Source organism: Pithys albifrons, chromosome 10 (assembly GCF_047495875.1).
Source record: "Pithys albifrons albifrons isolate INPA30051 chromosome 10, PitAlb_v1, whole genome shotgun sequence".
Classification (NCBI taxonomy): domain Eukaryota; kingdom Metazoa; phylum Chordata; class Aves; order Passeriformes; family Thamnophilidae; genus Pithys; species Pithys albifrons.
This window is the reverse complement of record NC_092467.1, coordinates 8723861-8751722: the sequence shown is the minus strand read 5'-3', so window position 1 is coordinate 8751722 and position 27862 is coordinate 8723861. Positions and strand designations below refer to the sequence as shown.

The window sequence follows — 27862 nt, the reverse complement described above, 5'->3', positions numbered from 1 at the left end:
AAGAATAGATCACCCAACTCTTCACAGAAAAATTAACCAAAACAAAGACAAAAACTTTTCAGAATGTTTTCCATTAAAAAAAACCCCAAAACCTAAACCCGACAACAAAATACCTTCAGTTTCAGTCGACTCTTCAGTTTTGGCTCCGAGCATATTAGCAGCAATGTTCACCATACTTAGGATGGCATCTAAAAGAGATAACAAGGACACACTCAGAGGGCCCAGAGATCAGCAGCACTGACCAATCTGCTATTGTGCAATACTTGCTCGAAATGAATCCCAGGATAAGGACATAAACCCCTGGCCATCCTATTATGCTGAATGCAGCTGATCCTTTTAAAGGGTAAGTTTATAAGCCAGAAACCTGTACTTAAGCCAGTAGCTAACCTTTACCAGATGGACCTTTCAACACCAGTGAGAAGTACTTGCTGCTGATCATCAGTCCACTGAAACCAGTGAATAGTAAAACAAACCAAATAATTTAAGCATGGAATTTGCTGACACCTTGAGTATGTGAACCACTGAGGAAGGTCCCAAGCCAGCAATTTCAAGCTTGAACACTCAAATCGAGAAGCTCTAACAAAGGCAGCCTGGATCATTTCTTGTAATAGAACTAAAGTGAGTCAAAATGTCCAGACTAGTAGAAGACTGTAGAACACTCCTTATAAGATGGGAATCCCCAAAAATCTCTTCTCCGCAGAGGACTCTCTTCTTCACTGCTCAAGACAAATGATGTAAAATAGAAGTCCATCACTTTTGTCTTAAGCATGTACATATAAGAAAATCACCACAAAAAAACCCCAAACCCAAAAACTCTACTCCCTCCAAAAGAGGAACACTGACTACCCTGCCAGAGAGAAAAGGCCTCAATAACAAGATCCACCAGTCAGAACTAAATAATGATCACTGCAAAGTGTCAGTGCTTTAGAAGCACAGCTAAGCACCATCAGAAACAGGTGTTTCAAGTATTTTAATCTTAGCTTCAGAACTCTAAAAAACTAACAGAAAAATTGCTACATTTTTTAACAGTGACCATAAACTTTCAATACTGCCCTTGCAGACAGACCTTGTGAATGTACATCATCAGGACAGACTGAAAATAGAAAGCTTTAAAGTCACAAAGAAGAGATAGCAGTGTCAGGGAAGAATTTTAATTCTTTCTCTCATCTGTGAGAGGCTATCATTGGGAAAGAAACTGTCTTTTCCACTATCTATTTCCCTTTGAAAACTGCTCTCAGCTGTGAATTTTTGTAGCCATGACCTTTTTATTCTCAGGAGACAACTATGCTCCAGGAAATCGTACCAGAGAATTCTGTAGCTCTGATCCACTATGGGATGAAAGGAAAGCATTAATTAAGTGGAAATCTACACTACAGTAATGAATCTTCATTAACTGTGACAGAAGGAAGAGTGGTACAGTGTAAGAGCTCCTCAGAAAAAGTTGCATGGAGCTGATACTATACTGAATAATTCAGCAGTTAATACCATTAAAACTGAATATTTAAGTATTCTTATCCAAACAAACTCCACACCTGGAGATTTTGCAATGGGAAAAGTCAGAAGAGACAGTCAAGAACCATTAGATCTCTCAAAAAATACACAGCCTTATGAAGAACATAAGTTACAATATTTACATAAAACCTTCTCAGAAACAGTATTCTCCATCCCTCCCCCTCAAGCTGTACAAAGTCAATCTTTATATTGCCTCCTATAAATAAAGCACATGAAGCACAATCTCCAAGCTCGGAATAATTAAGGTTCTACAGCACTTTGGTACTGACTATTTACAGCCCTATGCAATGTTCACACTATTTTAAGTGCTCAGGATCCATAAGTACAGAAAACAGAAATTCCCACAAAATAGGTATCCTTAGAAATTGAAACTTCTATTTTTAGAATGCTAGGATTGATGCCTCAACTTCAACTTGTCATTTATTTTATGAAACTAAATAGGAATTACAATACATCATTTCAGGAGATTATGAAAGTTGTAGGTGTTGCATGACAAAATGTCATTCCAGCTCATCCTGGTTTAGCTCAGCAATAGTTTTTCTAGTAAATCATACTCACTTGTAGCAGAACCAAGAAGATTTTTTGGAGATTTTTCTTCCCCTGTGTTGTAATCCAATAGATAATCTATGCATAAAGAAAAACACTTGTGATTATCAAAATTAAATGTGTCACAGACAAAGACTATAAACCTCAAGATTCCATGTGTCACTCATTGATGTTGGTTTGACAGTGTGAAAATAAAATTACAGAAATAAAGTTGGAGGTCAGAAATTACAAACTGGAACATCAAGCTCCAAGCAATGGGAAACCCAAAGAGATTGAGGGTTCAAGCTCCAGTTTCCCCAGGACTCAGAAGACAGATGCAGCAAATAACTCACTGAGCTTCTGAGGCTGGAATGGTTTCAATTTCTCAGTTTAAACACCAGGTCTGCAGCCAAAATAAGCCCCTTCCCAATCGCTTGCAGCATTGATCAAACAATCACAGGAAGTGGGCTATGGACACTAAGGATAAATCTGTTTCATGTGACCTGCTTTGATTATTTTAGTAATCCTTTACTACTGTCAGCACATGAAGAAGTTACTGCCTATTCTGCCAAGTGAAATAGAGACTTGTTGCCAGCATTTTAAAGCAACCTTCCACATAGTTACATTGAAAACAATTGTTTAAAACTTAAAAGGATTGTTGAAAAAGCCCCAAAATGCTCAAACACTGTCAACAAGACAGCGTAAAATTCAACAGTCAAGTCTTTCATCACAATCAGGAAACAAGAAGACACCAGACCAGGACAGGAGATGACTGAATGGCTAAAAATGCACAAAGTATTTGCTTACCATAATCTTCATCAAAGAGTTCTTGTCTTTCGGACTGATACTGAGAATCAGCTATTTCTTCATACTCTTCAACCATGCTGGTACCAAATACCCTATGAAAAGAGTTTTAAAATAAAACCTAATATTAGTCTAATAGTTATGTAATTATGTTACATAATTTATAAGCACTATTACTTTGACAGAGCAAAAATTAGAGACACAGTAGTTGCATTCAGTTAACCAAGATCGAGCAGGAGGTATGTTTATTTTCTCAAATATGTCTCCACCAGGTCCACTGCAGCCTTTCAAATGCTGAACCAAAACAAGATCCTGTTTTTCATTCTACTAATTCCTCTCCATGAGCTCTTACACATCCTCTTCAGCCTCTCTTTAGAAGTATCATTCCTAACTCCCTCACTTGGCATATTATGTTCTCTTTGATCTGTTCTGCCAAAAGTAAATTGAACCAATCCAATTTAAAGCAGTCTTGTCAACTGCAAATATGGTTTGGTTTGACTTATAACTCTACAGAGTTCCCAGCACTCACTACACCTGCTCTTCTTGGGTCACCACTTGTTCCCTGTTTTGCTTAGTCAGCCTTGAAATGCTCTTGTCCTCCTGTAAAGCTGCTCCTGTTCCCTCACCCCACAAATATAAACTATTCCTTGCATACTGGAAGGCCAAACAAAAAGATTCAAAGCTTCTTTAAACAGATGTGAAGGACTCCACACAGCAGGTAAGTTAGACAACTATGCCAATTTACAATTTGTTGTCGGAATACTATTGACAAACACTAATCCTTACTGCAATTAGGTAGAAAGACAAAGCAAAACACATAAAATATTACCTTATAAGGCTTAAAGGACAAAAATGTTCTGATCCAAAGTGTGATATCAACTCCACCTAAAGAACAAGAGGTACTTAATATAAACTCCAAAGACCAAGAGAGTCAATCTTGAAATTCCAAGTTTAGTTCACTCAAGGGATTTGCAGACTGACCACAGCAGAAAAGACCAAAAGATTTACTCTTGCCATGCATTAGAGAGCTGAGTTGCAGCAGAGCACACCCCAAGCCCCATGCATTCATCACTCCAAAAGAAGAGGGTGCTAACCTTTATGTACTTGATGAACATCTGAAGCGAGAGAAGGGAAAGGAGAAAAAAACAAGATGTCAGTACAAAGGCTGAACACATGCCACAGGCAACTACAGAGTTTGGTTGGGTTTAACTCAGTACTACAAATGCCTAAGATGACAGGCTATGAAGGATTAAGTTGCAATACTACTTCATCTGCCTTGGGTAGCAAGATTTCTTTCAGCCCTTGTTCCCTGCGGATTGAAGGTAATATGCAAAAAGTGTTTCATTACTGAACTTGAGTTATTCAATTTTTCAGGGTAGCATGACTGCAGGCAGAATACTGAAGTGCGTTAAATAATGTACTAAGTGTATTTTCCCCCCCTTAAAGAGTACAGATTACAGAAAGCGACTCAAAAGAGAGAACAACCCCCCACAGCATGCATTCTGCTGCTGCAAGTTCAGTACAACATGCTTCAATTCACAGGAACACAACTGGACAAACAGAGCTTCTCATGACAGATTTGGAGGCTTCAGTCATCTGTGTATTTCTAATGCAACTTGGACTACACACTACTATTTATTTAATCTAAATTAACTTGCAAGCATAGAATGTACTTATTAAACCATTATTTAGACACTATCACTGAAGGACTGTAATAATCTGCAAGTGAGACCAAAATAACTATTCCCATAAACACACTCTTACAAAAAACCTTGCATCATTTTTGAGAAAAGTTCAGTAGGCCACTTCAAAAAATTGAACTTTCGGAAAAATTTTGGACTCTCCTCCTGTATAGTAGACACACTCAGAACTCCAAAAGTTTTGCCATGCTGTATTACTCAAGGCAGAGCACTGTAGCCGCCCAGGGACAAAGTGCTGAAGCATTTACTGGAATTCTGTAATTTCAGTGACAAGCAAGATTCCAGCTACCTTAAGGCATTAATTCACCCAGAAAACAGAATTAAAAATAAATGAAATCTTTATTCTATGACCCATGCAGAGTTTCCGGGTAAAGAAGTCAGACAACTCTCATTCATAGCTGCTTCCTCATAAAAGCACAAAGCATAATTCAGTAGCACAAACCAGTTTTGCTTTTTTGGCAGCACCATAATTGGCAGGTAACACATCACCTAAAAGGTCTGTATCTTATTTGAATTTAAACCTCCACTACATGCCAATATTTTCACAGAAGCTTTTATCTCTGTCCAAGTACCACATTAATTATTTATGGAATTTTATTCTCTTTGAGTCTCCAGAGTAAATGCAAGCTATTGTGAAGGTGGAGATATCGTGGCAATGCTCCAGTAGCAGTGAGCTTAAATAATTTGCCCCAGTCAGAAGTATGACTGAGTAATTGCAAAACTGCACTTTGAATCTCTTGATGAGAACCAAGACTCAAATATTCTTTCAGGTTCACTTAAAACTGTACAGTAAAAAAAAAATATAAAGATACATATTCTGATCTGTGCTCCAGGGAGTGAGACAGGGTGTATACACATGTATAAAGCAGGTAGAGCCAAGAGACAAAATAGGGATTCTTCCAGCTTTACATACAGGGGACAGTTGGTTAAGTCAAATAGAATAGAACATTGTCTGGATTTTTCTTAATTTGAATATCAACTAAGTGTGCATTTGGACACAAGGCAACAGCTGCTTCCCAAGATCTCTCAGTCACCACCGTAGGGAAGGGCACAGGCTTGTGACTGTGAGTGTACATGGCCAATACCACTGGGGCCACTAATGAACCCAGGGCAATTAATGGTGAGGCAGGCTTGGATACCATTTCTCTGGATGCTGTCACACAGGCTGAGCCCAGAAAACCCCTCCTTCACTGACCAGCATGGATGCTTTTGCAGTACTAAGTTACCTTAACATATTTTGCATACATCTGTTCATCCAGAGGAAAGCTTTGGACATTTCTCTCATCTCTGGCATGGAAAGTACCTAATTTAATCCACTTGTTTGTTGGATACCTAGAAAGGAAAGAACAAAGTCTGCTAATGAAATGCAAGGACACTGTGTTTACAGACATTTGCTGAAGTTTCCCCAAACACCTTTACAGGGAAGAAATAATTTGTTTCTTCCCAGTTGCACAATAACAACAATATATCTTTTATGGAAAGAAGAGCTGCAAGATAAAGTAGTCCCAACACAAAACCTCAGCAGCAGCTCTTCACCTACTTAAACAGTGTGCAAGCCCTCAAAGGACAAAACCCTATACTTGATCCAATTACTGGAATTCAGCCAGTCTACAGGGAAGTTTCTGGAACTCAAAAAAGCTGCCTCAGAGGAACAGTGAGAAGAGCACAACACAGTGACAGGCTGTAAATACTGCTGCAAGCAAGCAGTAAAAACTGTGAGCAAAGCAGAGTTAGAATCACACAACATACCAAGTCTGGGAGTCCAAATCTACATACTTTAAACAGCCAAGAAGAAAGTTTCTCCTCATGTGCTGTGTGAATGTCTGCTCCTCCACAGACCAGAATAACCTGGTCAATTCCAGAAAGCAGTAGGGGTACAACACTGCCTAAAACACGATGAAGCCACCCGTTCCTTTAACCAGCCTTTTGGCCAACCTGTAGTATTCTTACACCTTCCAATTCCTTAATGGTGCACTACGTTTTTTTCTTTTTAAATACATTCAGAGAATTTTGACAGAGTTCAGCATTGAAAACATCTTAAAAATCACATGAGAATGGTCCAAATGACAAGGCAGGAGGCAGCCCACAACATCATTAGCATTCTGTTAAGGAACCTTCATTTCATAAGCTGCTATCCACTACCTAGCTACTGTATAAATTCTGCTCCTTCATTGCTACTTGTTTTAAAAAAATTCCCTTTAATTTTTATGGTGGCAAAGGAAAAAATGCTAGCAAACTGATAACATACAGACACAAAGAAAGTCCATGTAATTTCACAATACATTACACTTGGAATAACAGGCATACACATGTTTTATGAAGCCTTGCATCTAGTATTTATTCATTTCTCATTGAGAAGGGTAAATTTAGATAACATACCTGTCACTAATTGACACCAGAAAGTCTTTAGGAGTGGAAGAGAATAATTCATGATTTGCAATGTCTAACTGCTTAACTTGGACAGGTTCACAGAGCTCAACAACAAACCTTAAAGACAAAAAAAGAAATATTTTTTAAAAAGACTTTTCCTCCCACAATTACAGTCCTCAGCCCTTTACCTCATTACTGCTGCAAAACTGCTGCACAGTAAGAAGGCAACTCCTGTTGCTCCCTTCAGAATCACTAGAGATATTTTCCTAAATAACTAGTGCAGTAACTCTAGATAGCACCTGTAGCTACAACAGCTTCATCCATCTTGTACTCAAAGACATCAAGTTACAGAACTAAAAACTAAGGACAGGAAATACAATTGAAATCACATCTGAAATACCAGTTAGTATATGGCAAATTCTGATCACCTGCCCTACAATTATTTGACAGTTGGAGAAAGAAACCAAAATCACCACCTGCATCCTGAGTGCCTGACCTTCTGTAAGATTATAATTATGCAAAGCCTACAAATAGTAAGGTAAATAAAAATATCACCTTAATATTGCTTCTCAATAGCAGAGCTACATCTGTATGGGAGACATCACAGAGCATCCTGTGCTAATTCTATCCAAGTCCCTGACACTCATTTCAAGCAGCAGCACAGCAAGGTCAAGTCAGACCTACAGGACAAATAGTCTGATCACAATGGAAAATTGTAATCATATCAGCAAACCTCAGCAACCTACCAGATTTTAGTACTGCAAGGATTGAGCATATAAAGGTCCATGTTTTCCATCAAAATAGCTGAAGTGCTCTGTGCGACAAAGAGAGGAAGTATTTTAAGTTGCATGGTAGATACCAACATAGCACCAAGGACTTCTTTCTGCTTTCCAAATATAACTCTGATATTAGGTATGCAGACCAATAATCAAGTTTCACAACATTCTGAGCAAGGTAATATACAGGACACATTAAGCCATAATACTTTGGGACAATCACAGAGTATTTACTATGGCCAGCTGTTTAATACAACTTTCTTCAGTTGTTCATTTTCTGTAATGAGCAGATTCTTCTGCCCCTTCTGAATTCACTTAAAAAGACATCAAGTCATCCACAGCAATCCCTCTTAAAAAAGGCACAGATCACTATGTCCCATTTTTATAAATCAAAATCCCAATAAACACAAACATAAATAGAAGATTACTTCACCAATCAGTGTTGAGTTTTAAGTGTACTTGGTACTACTTCTTGCACAGCAGTACATTAAAATAATGCACACTGATAGTTAGCAAATGCTTACCTTTGCCTCTGGATTCGCTGCCAAAATTTTGGCCCCACACTCCACAGAGGCATAGTTATTCCTGTTTTTCTGGACCTTTTTAGTGGAATGCTGCCCACCAACAGCAGAAGGGTGCATTGACTGACCTGGGAACAAGAAAACATTGCTACTATAACAAACCACACAAACAAACAGTATTTTCACTGTCAGCAAGCTTCTGCTCACTGCCTTTCTGTGACCAAAGCCATTAATTATGTAGCTCTAGCAGAAAAATGAGGTTCCAGGCTGCATTCCAAACTGGGACAGTTTCCCTATTCCAATCTAGTAGAAGATAAAAGTGGTCTCTATTTAGACCAAACCAATGAATCCTGAACTTACTCTTCTCTTTCTCCACTTCCATGACTTTCTTCTTCCATTCATCAAATGTTGGAATGTCTCCAGGGTCCTTTGGGGTTATTACTGATGTAGGGTCAATTTCTCCCGTTTTCTTAAAGTCTTTCTGCAAAAGAAAGAGCCACCAGTTGTATTTTCAGCACCAACAATGAAAACAAAAATGAACTTCAAAAAAAACCAAACCATGCTCTCATCAAGTCCAGGGCTGACACATCATTTGCACCCATGTTAGTAACTTGGTGCCAAGGTAAGCAAGCTTACAAAGCCAGAAAAAACACATGAGGATTTCCTCCCAGAATTACAGATTCTTTCACCGAGATGCTGGCAATTTTTGTGGCTAAACTAATATATTTTAAGTAAAATGTAAGCATTCTGTCTCAAACACCTGCTTTTTCTTCAAAGTTTTTGCTTTTCCTTCTCCTAATACAGAAAGGTTTCCCTGTAGCAAAAATCTTCAAACATAAATCTTGGTCATAACATAATTACAGAGGCTCCCTGGAATTTCTGAGTATCTCACAAACAGCAGAACAAGATATTTAAAAACTGTTTCCTTAATGTTTAATCAACGAAATAATGTTTTGGGCTTGCCTGACAAAGCAGCAACCCTGTTAAATTCAATCTCAAGTCAACTTCTCCATACAAACACATTTCCAGCACACCACCAGATGTACAAAAACCTTTGGCTACACGCTTCCCAGTGCAGAGGTTACTTTGTAGAAAATGTTTACAGTTAATTCCCAAGATACTAGTGACAGTTTAAATGTGATCCTAAAATAGCAAAAATAGCATTCCATGGTTCTTTCGCTCTTTAAAAAACATAAGCTTTAGAAAGTGCCTCACAGTAAGAGCATAAAAGAAGTCATACAGTTAAATATAATAAAGACCTGTCCAGTTGAGTATCCCAGTTTAACAGGGGCCAAATAAGATTCCTGGGACAGAGTGGAAACACACAAAACATTCTGTATTTCCTCTAACTGTCATCTTTGCCTGTAGCCATCTGCTTGCTAGGCAGGAACTTCCTGACTGAGTCAGGACTCAACTCTCAGGCTTCTTTTTGTACAAGTTCACCTCTGGACCCTGCAACAATCCTACCTTTTTTCTTTTTCAGCCTATATAAAAAAATTCAGCATCCCCAGCATCCTGTGGGTAGTCCCAGTTCAAATATCTTTACATGTTCTTCTGTATTCTGCTCCAGATAGTTGTATTTGAAGACAACATACTAGCTCAGAAAACCTGAATGCCAGCAGATCAACCTTGCTGCCCTTTTCTCCCCATTTCTTACAGCCCTCTTGCCATGGCAATACCAGAACAGCACACAGTGCCCCAAATTGTGAGGGCTGTGCACTTACACAGTGGCATCAGGACAGTGATAGATATCAGTCACTCATCTGTCAGCAGTGATAACTCAGCAGAGGGCATTGGGCCCCTGTGTGTACTGAGTGGGTATCAGCACTGCTTACCTCTCTTTTTAAGTTCTCCGAGGCATTCAGGGCAGATTTTTGCTCCTCTGCCCCCTTTTCAGCTGCTGAAACTTTCGACTCAAACTCAGATTTTGTTTTCTTTCCCTTGCCATGTGAAGATGATATGTTCTCTATATGCTGACCTGCAAGGCTGAAAGTTTAAAGAATATTAGGACCTATAAAATCAGCCATATGCAATAATTACAACACACAAACACGTAAGTAAGCAAGCACATGCAAATGTTTGCTGCAAGGCCAGGACAGAAAAGAACAACTACCTTCAAACTATTCAGACTCAGAACCTACTGGGATACTCACCTCTCTGGTGGACTGACAAAAGAGGAAGGCTCACTCTGAGGGTCAGCCTCAAGTGTCCCACCAATATCACAGTCAGGTTCTGACTGCTCAGCTTCACTAGAGCTGACTACGGGGGTATCAGCACGGGAATTCTCTATTGCACTGAAGGGAAAGAAATAACATGCTTTTTAGCCTTCTCATGATACAAATAACCCTCATCATCAACCACATAACTAAAAATATTTGAAAGTTTTATTAAAGCAAGAGTCTCACAGAAATAATTAAGAAAAGAATGAAGTATGTTGTGCTTGTAGAACTGCATTCTCAGCTGTACCCACGCAAGAACAGAATTCCATTTTAGCTTGTTTGTCCCAGAAAGGAACTCAAAACCAGCTTCTCATCTCCCAAAGCTCTCATCTAACATCTTACCAAACACTGCAATGAATAATTCTTCCCATCATCATTACAAAGTAACAACAGGTTCATAGTTATCTGGCTGCCAGCAATTTTCTTTTCCCTTTCAACAAAGGAAAGAAACACAAGACTGAGTTTTTTCACTAAAAGTTCCTAATGTTCCCAAGTCAATGGGCAGAAGTCAGAACAGAACTTGGCCAAAAGCAGAGGAGAAAAGGGGTGCCACAACAATATACAGTAGAGTCAGGCAGACTTCCTTTCCTCTAGATTCCTTTTTTTTCTGCTAATGTAATGAAAACCAGGTAACCCAGCAGAGCACTATCCAAGCTGTACCCAAACTGCCCAAACTGCTCTGCTCAGTGCTTCACCTCCTCCCTCCCAGAAAGGCTGAGCACACCACATCACACAGATCCAGGGGCAAACACTGAAAAGCCAGTCTCCCCCACATGTTCTTTAGGAATGACAGAATGGGTGGAGAGAAGAAGATGGACAACCAGTAACCCAGTTGGTAACTTCTGACTGTCCTCCAGTATAGGGATGCCTTTCCCGTTGATCCAGGCAATAGCCAGATCTAAGTAAAAGCTGTATTCTGCCTTCTGAAATTCAACATAAGCTTTCTTTGGTGTCAGCAGCAAACTAGGCTAATCCAATATCATGGCAGAGCTGCCAAAACACAAAGAGCACGTCAGCGACTTAAAAGGGGATCTTTCTGGTTCTCTGACCGCTACAGTTACCGACAGAAGCAGCTGCAACCAACCCAGGGAGACAACTGTAGTACCTTTCATATGATAAAGTTCCTACCATATAAACCAAAAAACTCACAGCTATTCAAGACTTTTTGCTATGTAGCAAAATCTAACAAATGTTATGAATACAAGAATTTATTAGCTACAAACAGGGAGTAGTTTCTCTGAACACACCAAAAATGCCTCCATCTGAGGTGCACACTGTTCTCTGCATGTAAAGCTTTATTGACTGAATAAGGTTGACCACTACACTTAAAACTGAAAAGCTCCACATATTCTCAACCTCAGTGGAGAGGTGAGAGTATGAATAATTATCAACTGACTGAAATAGGACAAGTATGAACTTAAAAATCCCCTGATCTCAGGATGTACCTTGTTGGCTTCAAATAACTAATTTTGGCAGCAGGCGAGTCTAGAAGCTGTAGGGTTGGATACCCTGATTTGTCAGCAGCTTTGCCTTAACTTTTAAGGTGCACTACCAAACTCACTTTGCACAGCAGCTCTCTTTACTCGCAGCCAGAAGGAGCTCAGATTATTTTTCTGTAATTTCCCTCAGATTAGGCCTGAGTAGAAAAGCTACAGTCAGTGCTAGCCTAAAAAAAGGATTTATTACAAAGTAAAAATAGTTTGGAATAAGATTATTTTCAGAATATTTTGACTAAGAGGTTCTGCTGAAGTGTTAGAGCTGAGGGAGGCTGGACTCTGTCATAGTGACAAGCATCAGCATCTAAATCAGGAAAAAAGCTCTCAAGATAACAGATACAACTGTCTTTTTAAAGATCTTGTTTAACTATGGAGTTGAACTACAGCTGTTTTGAATATTAATCTGTACAATAAGAGACCATCTATTAAGATTTAAAGCTAAAGTGCAGTTTGAAGTACTAATTCTGCCCTTTCTTCTTGTAAATGGTACTGGTGTGAGAAAACACTGTCCAGCACTAACTAAATGATCATGTGCTCCATTTTCATTTCTTTCACAGTTCGAGTCTTTAGAGCTCATCACTCCAGTATTCCCCACCTGTGACAGCCAGACAGGTTTCAACAGTTACAGATACCAAGCTGAATGTTTAAAAGAAAATAACATCCTGTCTAAGACCTGACAACTGTAGGATTTACAGCATGTTACACAAAGGAATCAGTGCAGTAGTCAACAGCAGCTATAAAAAGAACAGGCTGAAATTACATTCCAGGTCTGTTTTATGAAAACGGCAAATTTTGGAAGACTTGCAATTAAAGACACTGATGAATCACCAGAAGGTACTGCAGTGTTAGCCCTGGCAGGGTAGGCCAGATCCGTCAGCAAACAAGATTTCCATACCTTTTCTATGGTAAAGAAACTACATTTGGTAAAGCAGAAAAACTAGACTCTTAAAAAAGCCAAAATACCAAAGACATTTCTACTTAATTTTTAACGTGTTGAATTTTTATCTAACAAAATATTCGGTCCTCATCAGCAATCAGAACAATGCATTCCCTCTGGCACACATCAAAAAGCCCAGCAGAACTTTGTGAAAGTATTTAGAAGCACACACATGCATTTCCACACTACAGTTCACATTTGATTGCACAGCATTCCACAAAAGAAGGGAAGCCACACAAACTCCAGAAGGTTTCCTGCAGCAGAGGTAGCTCTGCATTACCTTTACTGAATACTAAAACCACAAAGAGTCTTGATCATGTTTGTAAGAACATTTGCTATTTCGCCAAAATTCTGTTGATATCAGACACTTATTTCAGACTGTTCTAAGTGCTGAAATTAAATTCTGCAGAGTTCTCCCTTAGCTGACAGCAGAGGCCATTGCTGAAGCAGCCTCAGTGTTTGCTGTCACAGACATGAGAGCACATTTGTGAAGGGCACAAATCCCAACAGTAACAGCCTGAGGGCTTTTATAGTACAGATTATCTAAGACATGGGCTTTTTTTTCCCAAAGCAGCAGCTTAGAAACTGCTAATAGCAATACTACACCACTTCATGCAAGTACACAACTGTTTATCCACACGCTGAGTAAATGATGACGCTCCATTAGCACTGACACCATAAACCAGCTAAACTCTCACGTGTAACAATCTAGTTTTATCCCTACCTAAACCTTCTAACAACATCAGAGTAAGTGATACTCTCTCAAAGACAAAGCCAACACAATTTAAAGAGCTTACTCGGGCTGTGAGTCTGGAGGTATCTCTGAGGTAGGTGAACTGGAAGTGTTTTCAGTGCTTGCAGCTATACTGGGGGAAGCTTCATTTACATCTGCTGAGGGTGGAGGACTCACAACTTCAGGCAGGTTTGCTTCACTTGTTTCTGTCGTCTGTAAAAACATTACAGGTGAACACACATTTTTCAAAACCTGACTGGGAAAAGCATTCAAACAATAACATCTAGTATGGACTTGTAACAGTTCAGGAGTTCGGATCTGACAGAAATAAATTTTCTTTCTTCCTTAACCAAGGTTGTGTATCCTGTGCTACTCTGGGATAGTTGCAACACTCTTCTGTAGTCTGCAGTAATCATGTAAAAATATCAGAGCAGGGATGTGCAATCCTATACAGCCAGTCACGAGACAACCAGTTTGAATATTGCAGCAACCAAAATAAACAGATCTATTTGCATGTTCCATCCCAATAAAGTTTACTGTTTTCATCTTAAACTAAATTTTGGAGGTGGTTTTCAATTTTATCACTCAAATGGAGGTCCAAATGATTTAAAGTCTATCCCATGCTGTAACTGAATAAAGAGATAAATTGCTTATGGTTTCTGAAGGTCGAGTAGTCTTGAGTCTTATTTCTTCTGCGTCTTCAGTTTTCATAAGCCTTTGCACACCACACTCAAAATAAGGCTTAGTAAATCTCACAGAGCAGCATATAACCACTGAAACAGGTCAGATTAACTCTTGCAGCAACAGAAAATATTATTAAACAAAAGCCTCATCAATTGCTAGATTACTTCAAGTCATCTAACTGAACCTGAAGAGGTCTGGAAGGTTTTACTACAGAATTACACACGGAAACCATGCAATATGTTTTCTGAAGTATGGCCTATGTGTTGTCTTGAAATCCACAAAACAGAACTATATAATCAAATAAATCACCTTTAACAGTGGGCTTTATAACACTTAATACTGAGCACTGATTTAACACTATTAATGAATGGCACATACAACTGAAACACAACCCTTTTTCCATTTCAAGAAAAGAAATTTAACTGACAGAAGCCATGGAGGATCAAAGCTCAAATGGGCTGCTACGATCACCAAGTCTGATACAAAAATACCTCAGTGAGAAGGTTTTTCATGTTGTATTTATAAAGAGACACCCATAGCTATAACATCCAACTTGAATTTATGTTGGCAAGTTTTGTTTAGTCAGTCCCTACAAATACTAAATGACTCTTATTACTCATGCACATGGGAAATGCAAGGTCTGCTGGCTTGCACATTTTGTCCTTCACTGGAACACGAGTGTGACAGCAGCCCTGGGTGCAGGCAAAAGGTGATAGATGGTTACTATGAGCTGTAGATAACCAAAATGAAAGACTGAAACCCAAGAAGCATTTGAAGAGTGAATGGAGACAGTGAATGAAATAAAAGTCTTGCCTGGTCAGATTTGGTGATGTCATTAAGCAGCTCTTCCATAGAGGAACTCCGTGTACTCGAGTCTGTGTGCTCGGGCTCCAGTCTGGGACCGGTCTCTTCCCCCTGGGGTGTGACAGGTAAATCAACAGCAAGCACACACTAACACAGCCCTTCTGTTCTCAGTGAGAGCAGCCAGCTCTGCTACAGACTCAGTAATACCACCTCTCCACCATTAAAATGTCAAGAAGTTAAACTACATTAATCTTCAGAGCCACTGCCTGTGTATGTTTAAAATCTCATCTGCACAGAGACTACAGTGAGTTAAAACAACTCAATTAAATCTTCACTGAAAGGACCATTTTGGCATTGTCTGAAATCATTTGGTTTGTTTGCTAAGGCAAGTTCATCAATTCTGCTATGATTCTCTCTATCTTCTTGCTGCCCAAAAGAAGAATGAAAAATAAATCCTAAGGTGACTTTCAACAGACAACCATTAAAAACTAACACGACACGTTTCAGATGTGGCAGTCTTATCAGCAGAACTTGAGTAATTGCACAAGGCTGCTGTAACAGTTTAAAACAACCTTCTCTTTTACAACTAAAAATTTACAATCAAGTGCAACGACTTCACAAAGTCAAAAAAATACACAGTTGAGAAGAACAAAAAAGGTTTTAAAGCCACCAGACTAAAACTAACAAGAATTTACACTTGCCTGAAACGGTTTTTTAAGTTGACTACAAAATATGCAAACTATTATTGAACAATACTTTAAAATACAGCAATAAATCTGCTGGAAATTTACACCTCTTGTTTTATAAGGTCTGTCTAAAACCCTGTGGCCAAATACTGCAAGTGCTCATGTCCAGATCCAAAATGGGCTGCTGTGCTACACAACATCACATGACATTAATGTGAGACAGTCAAGGCATCCAGTGGAAGAGCAGGAGCTACAAATCTGAAGGGGCACATCTCAGGGACAACAGCTAAGCAATGTTTTTCCCCAAATATTATGAGCTCACATCCTGGTCCCTAAGATGAAACAGTATCAATGGCTCAAAGAGACAACTGATCTAAGGAAAACTGATCAAGGGCTGCATAACTGCTCTTTCTGAGCCGGGCAGCTCCAGCAGCCTCATTAGGACTAACAGACACATGCTTAGGATTTCTCATACACCCAAGAGACTTTAATGAGTAAAAAGAACAGTGCAATGTCTGAGTTTTCACACCTTTGGGTTAGGCTGAGAAATGTGCTTAACAATGCAGGCACGTTAACAGAATGAAAGGAAAACAGACCCCAGTGGCTTCCCAGTCTCACAGCTTAGTTATCTTCCTGGTTTTATTACATCGGCCATTAAATCAAAGAGCTTTTTTCCAGGCAGACAGAAGAACAGGACTGAGTGATATTTGGCTGCACAAGCTGGAAAAAATACAGCTACCTTTGTTGTCAAAATGATGCTTAAGAAACCTGCAATATTTGAAGGGGTTTTGAATGCTCAGGCAGCTTTCCACTTGAGTCAACTGGAATGCTCAACACATTTTCCCAGTTTGATGTGGCACATAAAAGCTTTCTTGGAATGAGGACCAAGATTAGCACTACTAGAGATTGCTGGAGGAAATGGGAAAACCAATATATAAATACTACCCATTTTTATCACAGGACTGATACTTTACCTATGTAAATAAATGAAATTTCCCTGAGTTTCTGATACGACTCAACAGCTTGGGAACTCACTATGCAACTGCAATCTGCAGAAACTTGTAATAAGTTAATAAGGGTGGGACAATTACAGTCAATTTAACCTAAAGCACTGAGTAATGTAAAAAAGAAAAGGACCATACCTTGTTTATTGCACATTTCATACACATTGTAGCTTTGTTAATTATTATTAAACAGGAGGAAAACAAAGTGATAAATACTGACTTAGAACAATTAATCTTAAACCTTTTATTTACAATAGCAAACATTTGTGAACTGTTTTTAAAACAGCACAGATGTAACTGACTTATCACCACCTCTGATGGAGGTTTCTGCACAGCCACATCCTCTCCCTGATGTCCACCTCTAACATCTGGCACCCAAATATAATAAACAAAGCCACTAAAATTAACTTTACTGTTTTCTTCCCTCTCCTGTCCCAAACTGTTCATTTGTACTGCTGCATAACTGCCACAAACTTGAAGGAAAACAAAAACTCAGGAAGATAACATCAGGGTTCACAGAACAACTGACTACATTAAATATTCTGGCCAAGAAGACCCTGTGAATCAAAGCACATGAATCATTTTTTAAAATTTAACATCAAGTCAGACTGAGTAATTAACATGATGGATGCAGCATACCTTTTCCTGGAAATTGTCATCATTGTTGGTCAGAGCACAGGCATCACCTGAAGGATATTGCACTGCTGATGAGAGGCTGTCTTTACAAAAGACATTCCAAACAGAAAGCCTAAAAAAAAAAAGGCAAAATTCTTGATTTAAAATGAATAAATGATATTTTAGAATTTCCTCCACATTGACGCCCTCAACTTTTTTTCAGCTGTTCCCACAAGGTGGATAAAAAATATGCACGTACAGTTCATGATATTCATTCATAAAGGCCATTGGAGGACTTGTAGAAATTAACAACAGAAACCACTACAAATGTAGTGCTTCCAAAACACAAAAGTATCAGCAAACAGTTACTGGGCTATTACCATGTTGCAAAGTGGAAGCTGACACAAACTAGTTCAGTTGCTGCCAGTTAGAAGCAATTTGAATCAAATATATCTTTTGTCAGTAGCAATGGGACATGGTTATTGCTCAGCAAAAAGAAAAGTCACAGACTAAAAAAATAAACCTCCTTATTTCCTGCACAGACAATACATAAGAAAATTGTGCACAGAAAATACAGACATTAAACAAGACCTGTGCAAAACCCAATGAAAATGTGCAGACAAAAGGCAAACCAAGCGCTGGCTTGAGCTACAGCCTCCAGGGAGATTTGGTTGGTACTGGCAGTTCTGAACAGCTCTGCTTCTCAGTAGAAATGGATTTATTTCTGTAGAAAAGCAGCCATCACCTATACAACCACCTGCACCAGAACAGCACCTCTTGCTGCCTGCAGTGCAAGGTCCCTTCACATCCTGAACAGCAAACCTGGGGGGCCCAAAGGCCTTCATGACTTCAACTTCATCCAGCAGAACACTGTGCAAATTGAGCTTTTAGCAGAGTTCTAAACAACACCTGAACATCAGTCACCTGCCGCCACCTTAAAGACATTTTTCATTCAGGAAATATTGTTTACACAACAGCCACATGATCAGAATGATCCCCTGTTAATTCACACAAACATCACTTTGCACCCTTCCAGGAGGAGACAGGTCTATAGCACAGACAAACCTGGGTACAGCAATCTACAGAAAATAAACTAAACCACAGCCTTAACATCAGCTGTAACAGTAAGATTATCAGTAGCTCATGATTTGCTTACAAAGCTGGGATCATTCTAGTGCTTTCTTAAAAGCCTGAATGCCAACCTTACTGGGAAGTATGTGCAGCCTGGACTGCTCCACCAAAGAGGAACCCAAGCAACAAGAGACCACAGCCAAGGACACAATCAAAAAACAGTTTCATATCTATATACACACACAGAGGAAGCACCACTTCTCCAGCTGCAATCACAAACTTGGACTTTCCTTGCAGAGATGCAATCCTATTGCTCCTCTCCCACCTGCTGGCAGACACCAGCCACTCCCTGCAGAGCTCTCACCACGAGGAGAGCAAAGACAACAGACCAGGAACTTGTGGGATCTGACATACTCTTCCGGAGAGGGGGCAAATAAGGTGCCCCAGGTCTGACTCAGCCCCAGATCACCTCAGTTATTTCTCTATCTTTGAGGTAGGAGATTCCCTCTATCCTAAATGAAAGCCTTTGAGTCAGGCAGAAGCAGCTGCAGTTACTGGAAAATAAAGAACTCAATATAAGGATATCATATTGTTGCAGGTACAAAGTCTGACATCTCCATTGAGAACAAGGTATTTGCTTCTCACACATCTTAAATTCCCATCCCATCATGTAGTTCCTTGTTTGCATTCAGTTCTACATCAAACCTCTGCCTTATCCTTAGCACAGGATGCACATTTAAGAGAAAAAATGAGGTGTTATCAGACTTCTTGGCCTTACTACCCAACTCTCACTTGGAAAAATCAGTTGTGCAAATACTTGGAGTCATTTATATTCCTGAAAAATAGTTTCATTTCATGGTGGAATTTTCTCATGCTCTTGATTCCAGTACCCCTGGTCTCTCCTTCCAGATGCGACAGAACATACTGCAGCTCACCCCATCCCTTCACTACACATGCACATTTATTTCTTATTTTGCTTCCACTAAGGGGGACATCTCTGGTGAGCTGTACAGAACAACATGAAGAACTTTAGTGCAGATAAGGAAAGGTATCACTGGCTGTGAATCAGTATCTTAAAACACAAAGTATATCTTCACCAATGCATTAATAACTACTTTAGTATTTGCACTCAAAAAAAGCACTTAGCACGAAAGGTAAACATTTCTTGCCTTAATATACTGAGTTTTCATGCAACAAATCAGGCGTTATTAGGGCATGAATGCAGCTCTCAGAAGAATGCAGTTTGGCAGCTCAGATTTAAGCTATTCTGACAATCTGTGTCCAATGTCTGATTTCCTTATTTTCCAAAATTCTTCTTGGTCTACTCCCCAACTCCAACATGATGCCTCCAGTCTCCCCAAAGCCCTCTAAGGCAGGGAGGGGACTGAGAACTCACTGTGTGTGCACTCACAGGCAAACCCAAGCCCTCCTGCACCAGAGGATGCAGCTGCAGGACCAATCACTCAGCTGCTGCCAGCAAGCCCAGACAGAGCATGGAGAACATGAGTGCACAGAACACCAATGCCACATGAGACCAGCCAGCCTGTGAGAAGTCAAATTAATCATCTTATCAAGGCCACCACCAGTCTCTCTCTCTCTGACTTCCCACATCCTGCATATTAATTTAACAGGTTTCTTCTGCCACAGGCTGGTAAAGGGTACAGCCCATAACAAAAACAATTTGCCAAATGGTATAGCACCTCTGTTTAGCATTACTCTAAATGCAGAAAGTCAACCAACATGAGAATCTAATTGTTATTTTACAGAGAATTGATTTCCCCTTGAGTTTAATGAACTTGCAGTGCACATGCAGTGGAAGTAGAGCAGCATCTGCATATACTAATCCATCCTTCCTTTTCTTGTGACCCAGGAGCAGCATTTTAATGCTGACTCAGAAACAAGCAAACCCAATGCCCAAACAGTGCTGGAGATCAGTCACCAGATAAACTGTCTCAGGTACAAGGTAGATCTTCAAAGGAAGAGATTGTTCCAAACATACCCCTCAGTTAGTGACTTATGTGGATACAGAAATTTTCAATAGTTCCATTTTTATATATATGACTCAAAGTACCACCTGCTATTAAATCTCATGAAGAACAAAGAAACCTAAGCACGACTTTCAGGACTACAATTAATTGTAGTTTAAAAGCTATTTTCTTTAATATGCCTTCAATTTTTCAGCTTGATATGCACAAACCCCAAAGCAAATGCTACAGGCTCAGACAAAGCAGCAGAGGGGCGGGGGAGTCTTTACTTTTCCCAGGGCAGACACACACTGTGGTTGCCCAGTGAGGCAGAAATGCTCTCCCCCCATCTGAATGGTTCAGTACACTCATTGCTGTAAGAATTGGCTGTGCTCTCCGAGGGCTGTTCTGCTTTTGAAATGGAATGCACTGAAATCCAACAGTGCAGGTGGTTCAAAATTGCAGTGTAGGTTTCATGGAAAAGACTGTCCAGTTGTAATTTGGCTCAAACCCTCTAATTGTGAAGGAGGCTGCAGAAAACTGTCAGAGATAGCAAAGTTACTGATAACTGTTTTGATAGGCATAGATCTCAAGTAGAAAGAAAACAACTGGTAAGAAGAGTTAACCATACCAGCTACAGCTTACAAAAAAATCCAATTTAGCAAAATATGAAGGTAAGAGTTGTCTCCAGTTTGATCTTCCCAGAGAAAAACAGCCTGGGCTTTCCTTTCCTTTCATACAACAGTGACACAGTTTCAGTTCAAACACATCTGTCCTCTAAAGGATTCATTTCAAAAATTCTCCCCAAACCAGACCTATTTCTGGACACTGGAGAGTGAAGCAGCTCAGAACAGTTTACATTTGACACCTACCACACGGAGTAATTTAAGCAAAGGGAAAATACAAGGAAGTTGTCACCAGGGTATGGATTCCAAGCCCTCCCTGCAGGCACAGGGCAAAGTCTCCCTGCAGTGCAATCCCTGGCATTTTCTGCACCTCTCTGAGGGTTGTGTTACCAACAGGTGCACAAGTGCCAGTGCCCAGGGGAGAATGAAGATGTCACCACCCCTGCCATGCGACAATGCTCTACTCAGAATGCTCACAGGGCCGGGTCAGAGGGGCCTGTGCAGAGGAGCAGGGTGGGCTCTGCACCCAGGGCAGAGCCTGGGAACAGGGAGGGGCACCTGCTTGTTGGTGGGTGAACTCACCTTCCTGCTGTCAAAGTAACTGACAGCAGGTCCCAATGATAAAAGCCATGAAAGGGCAAGGAAGGCAGGAAAATACCCTTTACTTTGAACAGGTCCTACAAGTCTGTGACTCTCTAGTGAACTGTCAAAATACTCTGCAAGAACGAGGAGCTCGGCAGACCCACAGAGAGACTCCCCAGCCAGCAGTAACTGCCTTCCAGCCATGGGCACCACAAAGGGAGGGAACCCCCACCCTCTCCCCAGCAACGTAATGGGCTCAATCCTTCTCTCAGAGCAGTTCAGCCAGGGAGAGCCTCGATTTAAAAAGGCCTGCAGAACAAAGTAAATCTCCTGGAAAATGAAGACCAGGCTTTTGGGACAGTGACATTATTTCGACCAGTCACAGGAAAAAAGTTAACTGCAAGGCACTGACTGCTGCAGCACAACGTGCCCCAACACAACACTCATTTCTGTGTGTGAAGTGGAAATAATACATGATGATAAATGCAACAAAGAACCGTTGATCTTCCTTAATACTAGTAAAAAAACCCAAACAAAACAAAGCAAACCCCACACCATTTACTTAGAAGGCACTTACTACCACAGAAGAGCAGCAGCATGCATTACTAAGATAATTTTAAAAGTTATGATGGACCTTTAAGGGAGAAAAAAGCTGAAAACTAGAACTACAGCTCTAGACTAAGCAAGGGTACTGCCAGCAAGGCACTGATATCACCTCATTTCTTACCACTAACTTGATTCACATGCTTTAAAAAAGCAAACCCAAAACAACTGAAATTGGAACTTTTTGAAAATCCTTTACCAATTCAAAGCATTTTGCAATTAAGTTTTCAATACCTTGTGCACACTTTGCAAAGAATGTGCTCCCCAAACAGTTATTTCACTTATTCAGAGGAGTCAAACACAAAGATACTTCTGACAACAGTAAATTCCACAGCTTCAGACAATGGGATTCCAACCACTGGTTTGAAATAGGGCGTTCAGCATTTTAAATGCATTAGCAAGCAAAGGCTGCAAGAGGAGGTTCCAGCAGCAGCACTTTATCAGATTTAACTGATTTCCTGCCCGAAGGGGCGTCCTGCCTTGTGCCTCTGCACCCTGATCTGATCTTGAGATTGTGGACATGCCAGTTCAGTCCTGCAGTGGGGAGGGGGCAGAAAAAAGTCACCTTTGAGCCAAGGGACACCCAGGCAGCAAATCCAAGAAGACAGAGGGAGAACATACAATTTATTCATGAATGTTCACTGTTGTTCTAAGCTAAATAACGGAAATCAACTTCATTCCTTTCTTCCAAGGCTACCAGTATTACTCTCATCCTCTTAGGAAAGGCTGCTGAGATAACAGACACAGCATTAATTGTACACTGTTTTGATCCAGTGCCCATAATAGACATCAACCTACACTAAATACACATTGCAATGTAACAGTGAAACAAACACAACCCTCTTACTGCTTGAAAGGAGGATCCGGGTGCCCTATTTCAGGCACACACAGCAGAGCAGGAGCCACAAAGCTCAGCCCTCAAAAGGTGTCCCCGTGGAGGTGCTCAAAGGAATGCAGTTCCCAGTGATGCTTGGAAACAGACTTCTGTAATACGGAAGATTGTGGCTTATGAGAACCTCTGCACTGTCAAACTCTAGTTAATATCTTTTATGCAAGAGTTTGGGGAAAAGAACACATTCTGACAAACACAGTAAAGCCTGACACCAACCACAAAGACTACAGGAAAACAGTAGAACAGCCACACACTGTGATTAAGGTTTTTACAGACTGTGGTAATGTCTAACTTGGACACCTTTGAAGATTTCCCTCACTCCTTAAATCCATAAGCTTGTCTGCACAGGCACAATAGGGCAACAGCAGGTTCAGAACCAACAGCTGCTCTGCACCAGCTTCTGCTGAAACCCCCCTACGAGTGCAACACAGCAGAGTGCCAAGGAGGGGAGTGTCACCAAGAGTTCACCAACATGAGTTTTGCCCCAAATCGTTGTAAAGCTGCTACCACAGTTCCCAGACATAACGTAGTTTTAACAGGTTTCTTACCTTTAAAGGATTTCAGCCGTAACTCGATTGCTATTCCAAAACTCAGTCAAGTCACTGCCATTCCTTTGAGCATCTAAAGCTGATGCTTGAAGTGCTGGAACATTTTACTAATACTCCAATCCAGTCTGTCATTCACATAAGCATTTTTACTCACACAAGCAGAATTTCTACCTTTGGGATGAGTCTTTCTGTTCTACCAGCTCGGTATTTTCACTAAGAACTACAAGCAAGTTTTTTAGATTTACAGTTTTAATAAGTTACCCTGTTCTTGGCCAAAGCTTTCCACGCACAGCAATAACACCCTGTCCATGCAGAGAGCACCAGAGCACCTCCAGAGTTCACTTTAAGACACTGTATGTCCTCCTCTTGAAGGAAGCACAGAATTTACCAAAAGCTAGATTAGTAATGGAAGGTAAAGAAAGGCAAAAAAGTGCCAAACACTATCCTGTAAAAGCCTTGCAGTGATAAAACCATCAAAGTGAAAGAAAACAGACAATTCAGAAAAAGTTCAAATTAAGTGTTCAAGGAAAGCACAGGTAACTGCAACAGGCAGGGTCTCAGAGATCAACACAGCAACCTGGTGATGGGGTAGAGGCCACCTTAGCACATCACCTGCATAACAACCAACCAAACTTGAAGTTTCTAGGACAAATCCTACAGAAGGCACTGCATGAAAGCAGTTCACTGATTTTCAAGTAATTTTAGAAGGTAAATATTCAATAATTGATTGAGCCAAGCAATTGTTTGCATAAGACACCAGAGCTCCTGCTCTCACACACCACCCTCACTGTGAGGGGGCTACAAGCTGAGCAGATTCAAATTTCATTTTTAGGAGTCCAAGAGTTCCAGTGTGGCTTTTGCCACAGCCTGACCCACAGAGTAATGACACTGCCACATTAAGATAGTACATACCTAGGAACATACTTACCAACACCAGTTTTGATTATATGAAGAGGGCCCAAATCACGTCATTTCTTGCTGCTATAGAATGTACACACACGGTGCTTATTTTACATCAGCCTTCTGAAGAGACTGAAGTACAGAAGAGGAGAATCCTCAGGTGAAATTCTGAGCCCCACCACAAGCCTGCTACAACACTAGCAGTCCTTCCCAGATCATTAGGTCACCCTCCTGCAAACACACACTGCTGAACAGAGGGGTTTCTGTAAGAGGGACATTGCCCTGGCACAGAAGCCTCTACTCCCCAACTCAGCCACTCACACCTTTCTCTCATTAACACGGGCAAGCTCTAGGTTCAAGCCAGAAGTCAATAATGAGGCCAATTAATGTTCAATTAGCAAAACCTGTCCTCCTGTGGTCTCTAGAGTGGTTTGCACAGCTGTCACCTGTGCAGGAGGAGCAGCACAATAAATCCCAGCAATGTTATCACGCTGTTTTTCAGAGCTCCTCTTGCATTACAGCTTTCAACACACACACCCCCCTTCAAAAGTGGACAAGACTGTAAATGTACACCCAAACTAGGAGTGTTTTATCTCATTAAAATTCACAGGAATCTGAATCAATAGGTGGGAGTAAAGAAGAGTACCAAGATCCACCCCCTTGCCATGTCCTTGCACCCAGGATTCATGCCTGGCTATGCCACTGACCCAGTCCAAGCTTTACAATTTTCAGGGTATGCTCATTACAGACTCCAGAGTCAGAGCTACCAGGCCAGGGGTTTGCCATCAAACCCAGTCCCTCTTGCTGCAAAACCACTTTGGTACAAACCATCCTTTACTGATGTGATACTCAGAGCAACGACAGCTGAAGAATCCTGAAGTGCATGAGCACTCATCCCCTCCTTCATTTACTCACAGCTGTAAAGAGCTCATAAAAGCCAAGGAGATCAGGATGTGGCAATGAACTTTCTGGGACAGAAAGACAAATTACTGCACGCATGATTTCTTAACTAGACTCAGAGCTAACACCCGGGCAGTGCAGTGTATGGCAGGCAAAAGCTGATGTCAGAATAATTTATACAGGTTAGTCTTCAAACAGCTGTCACAGCTGGTCTCGGTTCTGACAGAGCTGGTATTCCTGGGAGCTTCCAAATCCACTCCACTTACTCAGCTCTGTATCCTGTACAACTACAAAGCACTGCAGGTTTTAAACAAATTTTTCTATATTATGATCACCCACACAAAAGGATTCACTGAAGCATTACAGAACTCTTTGTGAATTCAGGCCAACAGGAGCCACTTGTCAGGCACAGCCCAAGCCCCGATCTGCACAGATGCCCATTATTTTTAGAGCACTGCATTCCTCAGCCATACCTCCCTCCAAAGCATTTCCCTTCAGCCAGGCAGGCACCTGAAACCTGCAACAAACTCCCTGGCTCGGGTCGGTCAGAGCTGTGTCTGCTCCAGCTTCAGAAACCTCAAGGACCAACAACTGACCCTGCAGTCCCAAACCAAAGAGCAGCACGTTGCCCTCATTGAAAGGACACTGCTAACAAATCCTTACGCTCAAGCTTCCATGTTTTGTACAATTCCTCATACACAGTGACATTTTTAACCTACAGGATGACACCTTCCAGTTAGAAAACCATCAAATCAATCTTTTCCCCATTTGAGTTTTACCAATAGGTACTTCCCCACTGAACCAGCTTCTTTAGGTCAGCTTGAAAATGCTTGATGGGAGATTAAAAAAAATCCTATTTAAGCTTAGTTTCAAAGAAAGAAGCAACATCTACCCAGAAAGAAAACAAAGCCCATGTGGAAAAAAAAATTAAGGGAGTCCAAACAGGCCTGAGTGTTCAGCAACTGTTTTTTCTTGTGTTTTTCTTTCCCTGCCTTTCTGGTTTTAATTTGATCACCTGCTGATCAGTAGTTTCACCTGTAAGGAAAGAGGTTCTCTCCTAGGAACACCAAATCCTTGGAAAATCACATTTCAAGACAACTAAAGGTCAACATTTATAATGCAAAACTTGCCATTTGCTACTTGAAGCTTCTTGGTTGCTTATGTGAACAAAGGAGCTGATTTCCTTTTTGGTAAAAAATTAAATACATCACAACTTATCACAATCCAGCAACAATATAGGAATCAACAGACTTCAAGACTTTCCAGTTACAACTCTGATGTGACTGCTGAAATTAAAACAAGCCACAATGCAGAGAGAGGGTTCTAAACCCCCTGATGTGAATTTATGTGTGGACAGCAGACTGGGGAACTGGAGCTGCACCCCTCAATATTCAAATTAATTCAATCACTCCTAAGGAAAAGCAGCCAGAGAGAGCAGGGGAAACACACGGTCTGAACTTTTAATTGTAAAAGGTTTTTGGATACTCCAATGCAAGCTCTGAGGTCAGTTAGGACACTGTTTGCAACAGCAATCTCTCTCAAAGAGTTAAAAAAGGAGCTTTTGAATTTTTCTCCTGACTATTGCCGAGAGGAACACGGAACTGTCAGAGATTTACAGAACGGGTATGGCTGACCATGATACTCCTTCACAAATATGGAACAGGTGCCAGAGCTTTTTCTCAAACTAAAGGGTTCTGTGAAAACAGCTGACTAAGAACACAGCAGCAAAAATCACCCTGACCAGCCTTTGATCGTTAAGCTGAGAACAACCTCCCAACAACAAATTACCTGGATGCAGGAACAGATTATCAGCCTCCAACACACTCCAAGCAAGAAATAAAAACTGTTTTTCTAATACTTCCCTAATAACAATTCTTGCTACACAACTAGAACCTGCTGTAAGAAGAAGCCTGGCTGTCCAAGGAGCAAAAGCCAAGCTGTGTGGAGACAGTTCATGGGGTCACAGCTCACCTGAGCAAACTCTCATGGCCAGAAGCCTTTCTTTGCTTTAAATTTTGCTAAACATAAACACATTAACTGAGTTTTCAAGCACTTTTTTAGACTCGCTTTTGTCTCCTAAAAACAAAAATGTGAAGTCCTGAACCAAATTTGCTTCAGGACTGTTTGAAGCCAGGAAAACAAGTGTCAGCACCAAATTCACAACTCATTCTGGGCTCCCCCTGCCTCTTCATCCAGCTGGAATCCACTGTGAGACAAGCCAGAACCTCGCGATTACTTCTTTTTTGAAGCAGACTATCTAAACAAGCTACAGGAGCCGCACTAAAGCAGCACACCAGACTGTGGCTGTTCCGTTTTCGGTATCTGCAGTTTGCTGTTCAAACCGGCTATCGGTTCTCAAACAGTGACTCACCAAGTTCAAAGAGGGCCAA

General features: G+C 40.7%; 1 protein-coding gene across 3 annotated transcripts in view; it reads right to left on the bottom strand.

Moving 5' to 3' along the window:
• The window catches only part of SUCO (SUN domain containing ossification factor), a 38921-nt gene that overhangs the window by 9818 nt on the left and 1241 nt on the right, over nt 1–27862 (bottom strand). For 2 of the 3 annotated variants that reach the window (XM_071565201.1, XM_071565202.1), the window contains exons 2-16: nt 17411–17519; nt 15091–15192; nt 13658–13806; nt 10362–10502; nt 10044–10194; nt 8569–8689; nt 8212–8336; nt 7658–7725; nt 6921–7028; nt 5768–5873; nt 3936–3956; nt 3671–3726; nt 2845–2936; nt 2071–2136; nt 114–188 (exon numbers count right to left, since the gene is read on the bottom strand). In XM_071565201.1, the coding sequence (XP_071421302.1) occupies nt 114–188; nt 2071–2136; nt 2845–2936; nt 3671–3726; nt 3936–3956; nt 5768–5873; nt 6921–7028; nt 7658–7725; nt 8212–8336; nt 8569–8689; nt 10044–10194; nt 10362–10502; nt 13658–13806; nt 15091–15192; nt 17411–17519 (1490 nt within the window). The remainder of the gene's footprint in view (nt 1–113; nt 189–2070; nt 2137–2844; nt 2937–3670; nt 3727–3935; nt 3957–5767; nt 5874–6920; nt 7029–7657; nt 7726–8211; nt 8337–8568; nt 8690–10043; nt 10195–10361; nt 10503–13657; nt 13807–15090; nt 15193–17410; nt 17520–27862) is intronic. The other variant, XM_071565203.1, reaches the window with a different exon arrangement.